Source organism: Carica papaya, chromosome 4 (genome assembly GCF_054855325.1).
Source record: "Carica papaya isolate Zhongbai chromosome 4, ASM5485532v1, whole genome shotgun sequence".
NCBI lineage: Eukaryota > Viridiplantae > Streptophyta > Magnoliopsida > Brassicales > Caricaceae > Carica > Carica papaya.
This window is the reverse complement of record NC_142312.1, coordinates 19,999,800-20,016,456: the sequence shown is the minus strand read 5'-3', so window position 1 is coordinate 20,016,456 and position 16,657 is coordinate 19,999,800. Positions and strand designations below refer to the sequence as shown.

General features: G+C 34.8%; 1 protein-coding gene across 1 annotated transcript in view; it reads left to right on the top strand.

The window, feature by feature from the left end:
* LOC110810867 (glycine-rich protein) overlaps nucleotides 1-11,917 on the top strand; it is a 28,302-nt gene extending 16,385 nt beyond the window's left edge. The window contains exons 7-13 of the mRNA XM_088218071.1: nucleotides 8,043-8,167; nucleotides 9,178-9,394; nucleotides 9,511-9,564; nucleotides 10,426-10,472; nucleotides 10,866-10,950; nucleotides 11,437-11,500; nucleotides 11,633-11,917. Coding sequence (XP_088074197.1) covers nucleotides 8,043-8,167; nucleotides 9,178-9,394; nucleotides 9,511-9,564; nucleotides 10,426-10,472; nucleotides 10,866-10,950; nucleotides 11,437-11,500; nucleotides 11,633-11,742 — 702 coding nt within the window. The 3' untranslated portion in view covers nucleotides 11,743-11,917. The remainder of the gene's footprint in view (nucleotides 1-8,042; nucleotides 8,168-9,177; nucleotides 9,395-9,510; nucleotides 9,565-10,425; nucleotides 10,473-10,865; nucleotides 10,951-11,436; nucleotides 11,501-11,632) is intronic.
* Nucleotides 11,918-16,657: the final 4,740 nt, after the last annotated feature.

The following is a 16,657-nucleotide window of genomic DNA, read 5'->3' as shown; positions in this document are numbered from 1 at the left end:
GAATTTTTAAGATCAATCTCAGTAAGAGGGAATCAAATTGGATGTGCAACAACTAATCACTTCTTTGTATGAGAATCTCATCTGCTCTCTGGTATGCGGATAATGGATAGCTGCAAGCAGAGGTGCAAAGCAACTTGGAAGGCTAGTTTTTCTCTGTGATAAGATATGGGAGAGGTCGAATGCAAAATAGGACATGCATTCTAAAAGGTAGAGAAGGATCATAATGGATGGACATGGAGGTGTCACTAAAACTCTGGCCACTCCAGGAATAACAATTGCTGTCACTGGAAAGAATACAAGTTCTGACGATTAGGTTTTCGCCGCCCATGGTTATACAACCATTTACAAAGGCAGTGTAGATGGCAAACAAGACAATGGACAAAGAGGCAATGCAACATTTTTCAATTTTCAAATCAGCTAGAATCATGCCACTCAATCTCCTTTGGAGTCAAAATTGGAGGATTTTGTGGGGTGAAGAAATGAAGGAAATAAATAACAAGTTCTCAAATTTCAATTTGCATGTCACAATTGATACAGGTGGAAATAGGAGAGTAAGATGGGTCCCAAAATTTACTCAGCAAGTACTTAAAAATTGGAGTTATAAGGATGCAACTACAAGTGGACTGGACCATAAAACAAGCTCATCAGTCTTCACAAGAATCCAACCCCCCTTAAAAAAGGTAAACCCAATCCATCATGAGAGCCCATCATGCCCAGCAAACCAAACCTGTAAATTTTCATGACCTAGCAAACCAAACCAGGCTCTGCAAGCCAACAGTTGTTTGGCAGCCCAAAATAGAGGAGTCAAAATCAGATTACATATGGAGGATGGATTCAGGGGTTCTCGTACTCGACGAACAGAAGGACGAAGCAAAGAATTGTTCAATGGCCTAAAAACCACACCTGAAATCGGTTATAGTCGCCGTTCCTTACACAAACTGCTGAACTCTCAAACCCCGAACAATCGACTCAATATTCTTTGACTATGAGCGTTGATCCTCCAGAAATGAACTTTCAGGACTGGGTGTATGGGAAGGTGACCAAATTGAATTTCCACACAAAAGGGGAGGTCAAATCCAGGCTTCTCATTCGGACAACTAAGAGGAGGAGAAATCAGAAGCAGAAGCCTATTATGTGGAAGAGGATTCAGAAAATACAGAATTACCTTTGAGATCTCAGAGTTGGAGGAGGAAGAGGATTTAGAGGATATTAGCCAAGAAAAAGCCACATAGGAGATCATACAAGAGATGTGAGACGAACTCTAATTCTTTTTTGCAGAAAACAATCACTGCATATATGATATGAGAATGAGACAGAGGAAAAGTTTCAATTGAGTGAAGAGCCGATGACAAATGGCAATCTATTAAAGTTCGTATACTTGATTGTTTTCCAAATACAAATGGCAACCCTCTAAAGGCACCCTGTAACAATTTTCCTCTTTTGAATTCTTTCCACTTACCCAACCTTTGTGTTGTAGGGATAGGTTGGGACGTGGATTTATCAGACAAAGGACTCCTTCCTGTTTCCATAAAGAAAATAAGGTTGGATTTATCAAACTATGACTGTGGAGAGCAAGGTAACAACAGAAAGTGCGATTGCCATTAAGCCAATTATGATAAACTCTAATTAGGATAACCCAACTGACCTCATGAATAAGCTGGACTTTGGGTGGGAAACACGGGAGGTGATGTGAGAGTGGTTGTGTCTCTGAGAACATATGTCTGCAGGAAAAAAACATGTGATAGAGGAGCTTAGGAAAATACTATACCAAGTTTGTTGCGGGGAGATGGGGAAGAAGAGGGGATTTTTAGATGATCCATGAAAGTGGTTAGTTGTAATGGTAACAGTCTGGGTAATGTGATGAAGCAGAAGCAATTAAAGTGGTTATGGGAGGAAACCCTGACGTTGTCATATTCCAAGAAAAAAGAGAGAGGAAGAAACTGGTAGTTTCTTGATTCGAAGTGTTTGGGAAAGTAGATTTAAAGATCAGGTGATCCTCCCTTCAATAATGGCATTGTGCAGAAATTTTGAGAACATGGAATGTCAGATTGGTTTCCAAAGTTGACATTTTGAGGGAGTTTACTCATTGTCCATGCTTCTTGACATCAAAAGTAAAGGTTGTTGGTGGATGACAGTTGTATTTGGTTCCACTAGATATAGGCATAGATATTCGTTTTGGGAGGAATTATCCTGTCTAGGAGACCTTAGTGCATGCGGATTGTCTAAGGAGAAATTAGGAGGGGAATATATAACCCCTTCTATGCAGAACTTTAATGATGTCCGCTTGGAATAATATCTCACTAGGTCATTTGATAGAAACTGTGGTCTTTTCTTGTCTGTACTGATTTCTAATCTTTAACTAACTGGGAGGATAGTTTCCCTAATTTGGTGCAGGAAGTTCTTCCACATTTGGTCTTGGATCACTTTCCTATTTTGCTTGGATCCCAGTGGATCAGATGGGATCCTATTCCTTTTCAATTTGTGAATATGTGGATTCAACATCCAAACTTTGTCATGGTGAATAAGGAAATCTTTGCATATGTGAGATTTTGAACAACAAAAATCCTTAGTAAGATGAGAATTTAGATAGGATGGTAGTGGAGGGTTCCATTATGAAAATAAAAAAGAGTGTCTATCAAAGTTAAAAAAATGAGTTGGAAGAGGTTTTGATGTTAGAAGAAAGAAGTTGGTGTCATAAAGTGAAGTTTAAGTGGGTTAAGGAAGGGGAGACTAACACTCTATTGTTCCATAAAGTTGCCAATTGCTGAAGAAAGAAAAGTGCTATCAAAGTGCTTGAGCTTTAAAGCGGGGTGGTGGAAAGAAGAGGGAGGCCATAGGTAGGAAGATCACTTGATATTACAAGAACTTGTGTAGGAAAGAAGTCGTTAGCTGTTCTTAGAGGAAGTTGATTGGACACCCATTACGCGTGAAAAGATTGAGATTTGTGGGTGGAAGACATATTTTGAATGCGGTTTTGGCTGCAAATGAAGTGGTGGATGAATTAATGTCAGGCAAAAAAGAAGGGGTCCTGTGTAAGTTAGACATGGAGAAGGTTTATGATCATGTCAGCTGGGACTTTCTCGAATACATTATGCGAAGAATGGGCTTTGGACAAAAATTGATTAATTGGATGAACAATTGTATCACTACCACCTCTTTTGCGATATTAGTTAATGGCAGACCATCTAGTTTCTTTTCTACATCACGCAGGTTGCGCCAGGGTGACCTCCTTTCTCTGTTATTGTTTTTAATTGTAATGGAGGCGCTGAATGCTTTGATTGGTAGGGCTATTGATCTGAACTTTTTGAAAGGTATAACTGTTGGGAAGGGATCTAAAGCTGTTCAGGTGTCACATTTCTTCTTTACTGATGATAGCTTGATTTTTTGTCAGCCAGAGGTTAGAAATCTCTTGCACTTGAGATGTGTTTTTAACTGGTTTCTTGCCTTAAAATTAACTTAAGGAAGAAAAAATTGGTAAGGTTCGACAACACAAGTGATGAAAACTACCTTGCTGGCATTATGGGGTGCAATGCTACAAATACAAAGATTCTTGTACATGAGAACCGGTTATTGATTCCATTGAGAGCCAACTTGCTGGATGAAAAAGGAAATTTCTATTGAAAGAGGGAAAGACTCACTCTTATTAAGAGTACACTCACCAACCTACCCATTTATTATATATCCACTCTTACCATGCTGGTGAAGGTAGCAAAGAGAATAGAATCCATTCAATGCTGTTTTCTTTGGGGATGACAATGACAAAAGGAGATTTCACCTAGTCAAGTGGGAAGAGGTGAAGAAACCGATATGAAAAGGAGGGCTGGGAATTAAGTCTCTTGTTGAGATGAATGTGGCTCTTCAAGGGAAATGGTTGTGGCAATAGTTTAAAGAATATGATGGGCTTTGGAGGAAAATAATTGCCGTTAGGTGGGGGGATGCTAATGAAGAGCTCATTTTTGGTAAAACAATTTGACCGCATGGATGTGGTTTATGGAGGAAAATTATGATGGGTTGGGCAAGATTCAAAGAATGTATCTAGTGGTGCATTGGCAAAGGTGAGCGTATTAAATTCTAGGAGGATGTGTGGATGGAGAATACTAGCCTCATGAGCACTTTTCCAAGCATTTATGCGATTGTTTGATTAAAAAATAAAATATTAAAATTGAAGAGGCCTAAGAGACAACTAATGGGAAGGTGATTTGGATGGTCAATGTTAGCAGAAATTTAAATGATTGGGAGGTGAATGAATATGAATCTTTACTAAAAACCTTGGAGGCACAGCAGATCAACACATGCAGTGACAAAATTGTGTGGAAACTTGGCAAGAGTCGAGAATTTTCTGTCAAGACATATTATCTTCACATCTCGGGGTCTGACAAGTGCATGAATGATTTCTTCTCGGCTTCTCAAATCTGGGGAAATAAAGCTGCCCCTAGAATGACTTTCTTTGCGTGGGAAGCTTGCAGAGAAAGCATCTTGACTACCGACAATTTGATGAAAAGGGGACTGATCGTGGTTAACAGATGCTACTTATGCATGAGTGATGCGGAATCATGCAATCACATTTTGTTTTGGTGTCCTATTCCTCATAGCCTTTGGTGTATGATTTATGAATTATTGGGCATTAATTGGGTCATGGCAGGTTCGGTTAGGGAAGGTGTTTGGCCTTGGAATGGTTTGCGTAAAAAAAAGGATTTTGTAAAGATTATTCCTTTGCCTGTATTTTGGATCTTATGGATGGAAAAAAATAGTTGAGCATTTGATAGTAAAGAGGTAGAGAATAATAAGTTTAAAAATAGATGGATGCATTATTTTGGGTTGGGTTTATCTTGTTAAAACATGACATTGTTAGGCTGGAAGATTTTGGGGGTGTCATTGACATCCTAACACAATTGTAAATGTTTTGTATGTACTGGTGGTGCCCCTTTTTACACCTTGTGAATAATAATTTTATACTTTTTATTTCGAAAAAAAAGAGTGAAAAGATTGAGTGGATGGAGAACCTTTCAAGGAGGAGGAAATAAGGAAGACAGTTTGGAACTTACTCAATAATAAAGCTCCAGAACCTGATAGATCCATAATGGAGTTTTTTAAGGAGTGTTGGCACATTCACTAAAAGGGATATATTTAAAGTGTTTGAGAAGTTTTACCTAAATTAGAGCATTTGTAAGAGTATGAACTCCTTTTTCATTACTTTAGTTCCTAAAAGGAACAAGTATATGAAGGTCTTCTACTCTCGCCAATTAGTTCAATGACAAGTGTATACAAGATTATCACCAGTGACCTCTCCCTACGACTTGGTGAGCTCTTGGATGACTCTATTTCACTTAACCGAACTGCCTTTATGGGAGGTGAATATGAATCTTGGATGCTTCATTGATTGCAAACGAGGTAGTGGAGTACACCTGAAGGACGAAAGTGAATGGGTTGGTTCTCAAATTAGACTTCAAGAAAACTTATGATATGGTGAACTGGAGATTCCAAGATGAAGTGAGTAGAGCATAAGGGGTTTGAGGATAGGTGGAGAAGGTGGTTTTCAAGGGTGTCTATCATCTGTTTCTGTAGAAATGTTGAATGGGAAGCCCCAAAATTGGTTCACAGCCTTGACAGGATTAAAACAGAGATATCCTCTTTCACCTTTTTTCTTCACCCTTGTTGTGGATGTTGAAAGTAGGATCTTGAATAGGGCGACTGGTAGGGGTATTATGAAGAGCATCAAAGTAGGGAGAGTGTTGAGATTTCATATCTATAATTTGCTAACTACATGACCTTATTTTCGGAACATGGTACACGTTCATTATGAATGCGCTTACTCTTATCCAAGTGTTAGCAAATATCGCAAGATTGAAATTTATCGGAATTAACATCAAGGATTGGGTGATTGACCATCATGCTGAGTCAATAGGATGTACCAAATTATTATGGCCATTACCCTACTTAGATGTTCGATTGGAGAGTAACTCGAGGAGTTGGACATTTTGGGAGGGATATAGAATAAGATAACTAGGCATCTGGAGAGCTAGAGAAGGGCTCTTCTCTATAGGAGGCCGGATCACCCTGATGCAAACATGCTTCCTAGCATACTGCTTTGTTTTTATCCCTTTTCAGAATTCCTATTGTGTTAGCTAAGAGCTTAGAGGGATCATGAAGAGATTTATGTGGGTAGGATCGAGGGAGGAGAATATCTAGCGAGATAGGAAGTCAGAGTGTTTGGGTATTGGTAATTCAAGACCAAAGAATGTATTATTATGGCTAAATGACCAAAGCACTTTCTGCGTGAAATGAACTCTTTGCAGCAAAGAACGGGAAGGTTAGGATGCCTTAGCAGGAAGATCCACTAATCACCAAAGTCCTTGGAAGTCCATCTCCCAAGTCAGTTCTTTCTATGCCCCACTCACTCGACTCCTTGTGGGAGATGGATCTAGAGTAATATTCTAGGAAGATACTTGGGTGAGGGATTAACCATTGGTGACCAAATTTCTTAGATTATACAATCTTTCTGCCAAACACAAAGCCCATGTTTTAATGTTCACTCATGACGCTAAGGAGGAGTAACGTAGAACTTCCTCTTTAAATGTAACCTATTGGACAGGGAGTTTTTCAACATGTTATCGTTACTAGCAATGTTGGAACATTCAACTGGACCCCAGCTAGACAGTAGATCTTGAACCCTTGAATCATCAAGGTTGTATACTTGTAAGTCATTTGACCACCTAATTGAAAATCTCTGTTTATTCTTAATTCCACTTTGCCAAGGTATTCTGGAAAATTTCAGTACCTTTAAAAGTAAAAGTATTTTCTTGAACAATCATTCATCAGTAGCTCAACACAAATAAGATACTTCGACTTCGTTGGCTTCACTGTGCCTTTCAGACGTCTGCGTAGTGTGTTCTCAAGGAGGTGAGACCCATTCAGACCTTTTTTCTACATTGCAACTTATCCTGGAGGATGTGGACTAATTTGATGAGACTGTTCAGGCTGAAATGGGTGATGCATCCTACAATGAAAAGCTTTATTTTCTCTAATATCTATGGGATAGGGTGAGTAAAGAAGCTAAGCCTCTATGGCAAAGGGCAATATTTGCCAAAATAAGGTGCATTTTGGCTAGTGAATTTTCCATGAGCAAACTACCTTGGAGAAGATATGGTGTAGGACCACTCTCTTGGCAACGTTGTGGCAAAGGTGCATGGATATTACTCTCATTGTCTTACCGTGCTCTATCAGAACTGGGAGGCTATTATATATATAGCTCGTAAGAGCTACAATTGTGTGATTGTATCTATTTTTTTCTTGTTTTTTCTTCATTTTGAGGATAATTATTTATCCTCCAATTTTCTATTCTTCTCTCTCTTGTCCTAAATAAAATTTCTTTTATCTTGAAAGAAGGTGAGACTGCACATCCCAAAATGCTTGCAAACACTTTCCCTCACACCATTGCTTAGGAGACAAGTTCAACTTTCTCATTCTCATCCTTAAACCAGAAACAGCTTGGAAATAAAGCAAATGCATATGATATTATGAAGAGGATCCCTATTTTCCGTGGATTTGTCTGCTCTTACTTGAATACTATATCCAGTATTTCTTGAGGATTCGAATTTTTATGAAACAGGGAGAATCTTGCGGGACAATTTAGTATATATATATTTGAAATGTACTAGTCTAGCATTAGTACTAGAGTTATTACTGATGTAGTTTTACTACGAGAATAATCTATTATATTCTAACAAGAATTTTACAGTTATCATATATCACAATTTTCATATATTATTGTTATCTTATTTAATTTCTTAGTCGGAAGTCTTATTTTGATAATGTTTTATTATTCTAGTCATCTTAGGTTCTGTCGAATACTGTAGTACATGGATGGTTCAACATTATTCTTATACTGTTTATGAGTAAAGTACTCTCATTAACTGAGTTTTGCCTAAAAACCTTGTAATTGTCTTGCTGCCAATGCCCTAGTTGGATTTTCTTTCTTTTCTCTTTCTCCTAATTTTTCTAAATTCTATTCCACTGTTAACATCTCTTTCGTTATGTTTCAGATATTAGCTACTGCTTACATTCGAAATGAGCCATGGGAAATGGGGGTGCATAAGAGGAATGGGGTGGTCTATTTAGATGTGCATAAGTTGCCAGAGAGACCGAAAAGTGAGTTGGATCGTCGAAGGTACTAGACTTTCATGCTTTATTGTCCTTGGAGATGAATGAGCACTTACGTTATCTTTTTTTTTTTTGAGATAAAGAATGAGCACTTAGGCTACCAGCTTTAAGGGGATGATTTTAGGTCTTTCAATATAGATTGTTTTTGAAGGACAACTGTTTCTGTATTGGTATATACTGGAGGCACATTTTTAAATGATAATTGAATATGTTGGAGTGAGTTAGAGACTCTAAGCATTGTTGAGGTTATTTAGGATTTCTTACTCAATGCTTACAAGCAGATTACTTAATTCAGTGCTTACAAGCAGCTTTTAGAACCTTACCTCCAGTAGTCGCATTTGGGAACGTAAAAGATAGTCTTCTTATTAGCTTTAAGAGTGATAATTAAAATGTAAAAAATAAGCATCCTACTTTTGACTTTTTAGGTTCTTACTTTTTATCCAATTAATTTACTTAATTATTTTCTTGTCTTTTTAGGTTCTTGCTTTTTATCTAATTAATTTACTTAATTATTTTCTTGATATTTTCTTAAAATTAGATGAGATATAGCTGGTAAGTAATAAAATGTCTCTAACAAATATATACATTTTTGTTTTTTTTTTTCCATAAAATGGAAGTACTTATTTGTTTTACAATTAACCTTTTGTATAAATGCATTATTGTTTATTTAACTGCTCTAAGGAACTTAAAGCATCCTACTGCTTCAAGCAAACCTTCTTAATGATCGTTTAAAGGAGAAAGCGAAAGTGAGGATTATAGAATAGGTATTTTTTTTAAGCAGATCAGAAATAGATTTCTTTATTGGAATTAATTGATAAAGATAACGAGGATGGTGGAGGAAGCTGTTGATTAGTTGAGTTTGTAGAACTTGTACTAAAGAATATCAAGTGATAAATTAATAACATTTTAGCTGGTTAAGGAATGGAAATGTGTCATATTCAGCATTCCCTTGTTGCTTCTTTCATAACTTTCTTCTAAAGCAGTGCATTATATAAATAAATGTTTATGTTTAATTAGATGTTACTGGGGATATTGTTTTGAGAGCCTCGCCACTGAAGATCCAAGAAGAGCTGACGGTCAGGGAATACATCATGTAGATGCCAATGTTGAATATTGTTCTGTGATTAAAACTAAATTAGGGGCTCATCGCATTATTATGGGTATGGAGATGGATTGCTGTGATTCAACAGATGATGGAAGGAGGTTTTATGTGGAGTTAAAGACTAGCCGTGAGGTAATATGAATCCTCTTATATTTGTTTTTTATCTCCTTCTATGTGTTAATGTTTTGCTTTTCGTCCAGTAATTTTGCCTCAAATGTGGCATCATTCTATGCTTTCATACCTTGCAGTTGGAGTATCACACTGAGGAAAGATTCGAAAGGGAGAAGCTGCTAAAGTTCTGGGTATGTGTAGTTTCTACTAGTGACAATGAAGTTTTAATTAGTTTCCTCAGAAATACTTGTAAAGATTGTTTTCTTTATGAATATCCAGAAATTAGTTGGTCTATCCACTGCTGCCCTTCTTTCATTTTGACTTCTTATTTTTTTGTTTTCTAATTTATGGTACAAGTTAATGGTCATGCTTTACCTCTTCATCTACTATTTTGCTTAATAGAAGAACTAAATTATTATTCATAAGGAACCAAGAGGATGCTGCCTCCATTGTTTCTCTCCAGCTTCTTAACATTTTTCTTTTACATAGTTATAGCACAAATCTCAATCTCCTAGCATTATGAAGCTGCTACTGATTCAGTCTTTTTGCTCTTTGGCATCTTACATGCAGTATGCTTCTAATCCTTTTACTGGGGCTTACTGAATTATGTTGTTGCTGCAGGGCACTGCAAAAGAACACAATGGATCACCTGTTATTTTTTTTCTTTGAATGTTCACTTAGTCTTGGAAGTATAATTCTCATCGTATGTCTGTTACTGGTATAATACTATACATTGTAAACATGCAGGTTTCCCTCCAATTTTGGTCCAAAATTTTTATTAACTGAAACTGAGGCCAATAGTTCGTAGTGTCATTTGATCTTTTTTTTTTTTAAATAAAAAGTGTAAAGTATTATTCACAAGATACCAAAAAAAGGGTACCACCCATGTATAAAAACATCTACAATGAAGTTAATCTATCAATGACATCCCCAAGATCCTCATCATTAATGATGTCATGAGTGTCATTTGATCTTCTTCCTCTTTTGTTGAGAGAAATCTTCATTTTCTACTGTGATAGAGGAGTAACTTAACATATCTGGGTTTTTTGCAGATTCAGTCGTTCTTGGCTGGTGTCCCTTATATTGTTATTGGATTTAGGTAATTTCAATTTCCGATTCTTTTTTTTTCCCCCAGGAATGAAATTCATAGGATGATACATGTCTAGTTACAATATAAGAGATCTTCAAGATCTTATCGCAAAAAATGGAAGTGTGAGCTATCCACAATTGTGATTGTATCATCTCTCTCATCGGAATTAATGTAACATCATGTTAAGAATTGTTTTCCCTTGTATGGTTATTTTATGCAACTGATAATGTTGAGAAATTTTTTTCTTCCTGGATTGTCTGCATCATTTTCGAATGGCAGTTCAATGTACCTCCATTGTTCCCCCTCCCTACATCAAAAGACAGAATCTGTTATTTGACTCTGCAAGTTATTTTTCGTTTTATCTTGGCTGTACATTCCTTTGCTTTCTTGTATTTGATGCAGGGATGACGCTGGCCGGTTAGTCCGCACAGAGAGACTAAGAACTAAAGATATAACTCAGAGGGTGAAGATGAAGAACTATTGGCAGGTTAATCATTTGTTTTGTTTTGTTTTTTCCTTTCTTGCCCCAGACTCTATTAGTGGGTTGTCCTTTGGGGGTTGGGGTTTTGGGACCCTCGTCCTGGAAGTGGGCTAGGGCATTTTATTCACACTACATGGAGCAAGGAAGCTTTGGTAAGGAGCTCTTTACGCTGAGTTATGGGTGTTGTTGCAGGAGTGTAGCAATAGACTTGGCTGATTGTTTTTTGGGAACAGTCACTTTCACTATGTTGGAAAAGGACTGGATTGTGGTCCCTATTGATTCTTTAGTGGTAGTCCGTGCTTTTTCTTTTTCTTTTTTTTTTGCTAAACATTTTATATTTTGAGGATTTGTCGTTTATTTGGCCATAAAATGCTGTTGCTTGTGCTTAGAGGTCTACAATTTGAAGTTGAGAGGTGATGCAAGTCTCTAATTTGTTATTTGTTGTGTACTGACTTTCAGTTCTTTGTTATGGGAAAAAAATCAATTTTGTAGGGAGGGGTTTGCCTAGCATTCGCCGACGAGGTATTGTGTTGGCTTTACGGGACAGTGAAAGAAAGTAAGCTTTTCAATTAGGATCTCCATATCTTAAAAAAAAAAGAATGTGTTAATACTGTGAACTATGCAGTCTTAGCAATAGAAAGGAGAGAGTATTGGTGGGTAATTTATATCTTTATTTTGTTGATTTCAGATGAAGATTACATATTGCAGTTTGCTCCACCTTTCACAAGACTTGAGCTTTTGCAAGCGCAAGCTTGTCCAGATGTAATAAATGACCATGTTCAAAAACTGTATGGGTGATTCTCTGGTAATAACTAGATACTTACAGGTTATTAGTTTTAAGTTACTAATAGGATTCTCTTAAGTAGATAGACTTTTTCTTTATTAGCTCATATAGTTTTGAGAAGAACTCGTTTTTTTGGATCCATTGTAAACTAACTTATTATCAATGAAGAAATGCCAGTCATTTTCTTAATACCCAATTTTTTTAAGTTACATTTGGAATAGATCTAAAACTTTTGTGGAATTTATTTGTAAATGGATATTTGGCATTAAAAGGAGATGTAAGTTTTATAAAAATGACAAAAGTTGACCCAATTTAAAATTTTATTTAGAATTGTAATAATGCTCTATAAATTTCAATAAATATATATTTTTTATTTTGTATGGAATTTCATAAGCAACCAAAATTTACTATTTGGAAGGATTTTCTCAAGTTGTTAAATAAACTAAAGTGTGAATATATTAATAGAATTAAAATGAGTTTAATAGATATGTTTCAAAGATAGTTGAATGTAAATTTCTTGATAAAATTTATAGATAATATTCTTTATTACTCTTGAGCACAGCTTTAGCGATGGAGTTACACCATGGGCGATAGAGACAACTGTCTAATTATATATTTACAAGACATTTTTTGCTCAAATTATTTAATGCTATACTTAAATTTTAATTTTGCAATGTTGTAGAATCAGCCTTTTTTTTTTTCAGTAGTTCAAATTTTGAAAAATTAATCATTTTATTTTATTTTTTCTAAAAAATAAGTGATTTTGTCAATAATAATCATAATATATCGACAAAGCTTAAAGATCATTTTTCTTAATAAATACTATCACGTCTCAAGTAATGAGATTGAGGAAAAAAAATCATTTACCATGTAAATTTATCATCATAAAAAAAAATTAGGAAGGAAAAGAAAAAAGAAAGGAGGAAAAATGGGGGGAATAGAGACAAAGCAACCATATATATATATATATATATATATATATATATATATCCTCATAGATTACCTAAACCTTACAAAATGTACATATCCCGATTTCTTTATGAAGTTAGGTCTTGTGGGGACTTCAGCTTCTAGTCCAGGATGTGGAATAATTGGATATAGTAGATGTTGATTTTCACACCACAATTTTTTTCTAAAGTATCTCAAAATTGATAAGTATTAGTTTTTTTTATAAAAAAAATAATTAAACAAATTCTTTTTTGAAGTGTAATAATTATATAATGATATCCAATATAGCTTGAAGTATTCGTCTAAAAGAGTAGTTTCACATAAAATGATCAACTTTGTGATGTATACTTATTTTTCAACTCATTGAATTGAATTTATTGGATTTTTTAATGTGAATTTTGGTATACGTATCAGACTATCAATTTAATGAGCTCATTTAAAAGTAATCAAATATAGTTAAATAATATTATACTAAACTTAATGCATCAAATTTAGGTATGTAATTTTAATGTGTAAATATCATTTTTATAATATTATCATTTTATAATGGACGAAATCAAAATTGTAAAAATTTGTCGATATAAAAGATAATTATAATCCCCGAATCACAAAATTGACGTTTTATTTTTTTGAAATCTCGTCACCAGAAAAAATTAATTTGAAGACGCTGTGTTGATTTGGAAGATTTTATTACTGGATGCAAACAATTCTTCTGTAATGGATTCAGGTACGCTTTCACTTATGATTTTCATTAACTCAGTACGAGATTGTATGTTTAGATTTACAAATTTGTTGATATGAAAAGTATTTTTATTCAAACAGCATTATACTTTGTTAATTATTCCTAAAATTTATTTATACAACTTATATTTTAACAAATTTATTTAATACTATACTTCATTTTAACTTTGTAAAAATTGAATGAATGATAATTTACAGTCAAATTATGCAAAGTTGGTTAATTTTTCTGAAAAAAACAGAGTTTTTAGCGATAATAATTCTAATTTGGTGCTAAAACTAATTTTTTTTAAAGGAATATACCCCAAATTTGCAATTAACTGCTAGAGAATTAGTTTCAACTTAGAAAAAATTCGATTAACAGTAATTCCAAAAACTACATAGTATTATTAGTAATGGTCTAATTTGGTTGCTAAAAGTAACTTTTTAACGTAATATACATCAAATTTGTAGAATTAGAACAATTAATTGTTGAGATTTCTTTAGGTGAAAAAAACTCAAATTTTTATTTATTTCATTAATTCAAAAATTAATAATTTAAAATATTTTAAAATAAATTTATATCAAATTCAATTTTTCTAAAAATAATTTATCACTATTTAAGAGATAAATATAAATCAAATTTCTTAAAAGATAAACTCCTACTGTAACAACCCATAACTAGAAAAGAAAATAAATTATAAATTAAATTCGGAAGCGAAATAATAGTGTTAGGGTTTACATTAATAATTCAGAATACTCAATAGAGATACGAGAATGACTATTCTAAATGAACAACGAAAAATCAAAGAAATAAAAAAAAAAAGTAAACAATTAGACATCATATTTGTAACCATCTTGTAGATCGGAATCTGGATTTTGGTTCTTTTGATCTAAAATGGTTAATAAAAGAGTGAGCTACACTAACCCAATAAGAATGTCACACTACTCACCGATACAGAAATGAAGTTTGATAAAAATTATAAAAATAACTAATAGAGCTCTTAATTTAAGTAAATTCATTTATCATAAATAAAATTATTTATTGTACACTTACCGTAGTGAAATTTTCAAAACTGACCTACAGAGGCAATAACACGACAATATCAAAATCTCATATTCAATTAAGTAAAAATAATAATTTTTCTTTTTTATCTGTCTACTGCTATTCGTGGGGGTCTATAGGGATGTCTCCACTATGCGTGAACCCTTATTCAACATTGTCAACTAACCGGTCGTCTCCATATCTTGTCTAGTATGAGCGCCAAAAATACCATCCCTCAATACCTCATCTGGTATGAGGGTGAAATAGGCTGTTCCCATACCCCATCTGGTATGAATACCAAAATACCAACCCTCGATACCCGTCCGGTATAAGGCAACGTTCGGCACCCAGTCCGTCCACCATCTCCTAGGATATCCAGTATGGTTACCAATCATTCAATCACTTAATCAAACAAATTTTCGTTTATATTTAATTTCTAATTTCACAATCTAACTGTAAATCACGCAAAACAAGCAATACATGCATAAAAAAAGTATAACTGAATCATCATACTAACTCCAGTGTATTATTATACATTTGAAACTGTAAAATCAATTAAATAGGATAAACAGTGAATAATAATTGATTCCGTCTCCATTAGTAACCTGTGATTAATTATCGAGATTTTATAAATTGTACAAAATACCATATTATTTATAATTAAACTTCAATTCCATAACAAGGAATAGAGTGAGGGATTCTTATGCGAATTAGTATCTGAACGCTAAACTTTTAGCTGCGCCTACTGGCGGTCCCCAGGTTCCCTGAATTTTTCTTCAGAGATTAAACCACGTTTCAAATACCTAGAAATACTCCAAAAAATCTAAAATCGGTGTTAAAATCTTTTTTCGGCCAATTTAAAAATTTCTGCATGGCGGCACTGCTGTGCTCCGGCCACGGCACCATTGCTCGCAACGACAGTTTCCCTCAGATTGACCATTTTTGACCAGTTTCGACCGATTTTGGCCGGTTTTGTACTCATCCTTGTAAGAAAACATGTTAAAGGACCTCGGTTGGCAAAAAAAAAAAAAATAAAAAAACAGAAGCTTAACGGTAGTGGAGTTTTCCTGTGCGGTGGCTCCGCTGGCTCACCTTCCCGGTTGGGTATTTTTCTTCGATCAACCTGTAAAAAATAAAATGGTGAATACAATGGTGGAAAAATCGCACGAAATGAAAATCAAGAAGGGCCTCTATGGAAGCATTTTTTTATTTTTTCTGCGGTGGCGCCACCGGATTTTACTCGCAGTTTTCGGCTCATCTGCCGGTCCTTTTGCTCCGATTTGGCCATGAGGGTGTTCAAAATCGAATTTCGAGTGAATGAGAAAATTTTTACCTCTTTTGATGGTCGGAGGTGGCTCCAATACGGCGGCGGGCGGCGGTCAGCTCCCTTTCCCAGCGACTGGTTCTTCTTCTCCGGCAGGGGGCTGGCAGCTAGGGTTAAGATTCGGTGTGAAGTGAGATATTTATATCCGTCTCCCTTTAATATGAACCGTCCATTGTGTTTCATTTCGATTGTCTGATCGCGTTTAAATAGGAAATGAATTTGGACCGTTCATCACAATTTGATTTGAACCATACGATCGCGCTTGAGGAGGGAACGAATCCGGACCGTCCACGCACGCGGGAACAAATCCAGACCATCCGATCACAAGCACCCGGATTGCCCGCATGACACCGCGTCAGCGTGCCTTGCCACGCGGCGCACTCCGGTTCATCGGGGCTGCTGATTGGGCAGTCCTACGTAGTACATTAAAAAATACATTTTGACCCCTAGTTTTCGATTTTTTTTTTCAAAAATACCATCAGAACCTAAATTTTCACATCTTTTCCCCAAAATTATTTTCAATTTTATCATTTACCTATTTTTTTCTAATTTTTATATTAAATAAAAATTTATAAATTAAAGAATTATATTTTATACATTAATTTTAAAATTTTAAAATTAATTGTGGGTATTACACATACTAATAACATAATTTTTTAAAAATAAACATGTTTTAAATGTAACTACAAATAAATCTTATTTGAATTTAAACTAATAAATAAAATAAATTATAATTTTAATATTAATTTTCAATAGTCTCCCTTAATGTAAAAATTATAATTACAAAATTTATTTTGTTGGAGTATTTCACTACAATATTTCTCGTTGGACTATCATATTTTGAAGCACTTCTCTTCAATTGTTGATGCACTTCTCACCAACCTCCGATTATTGA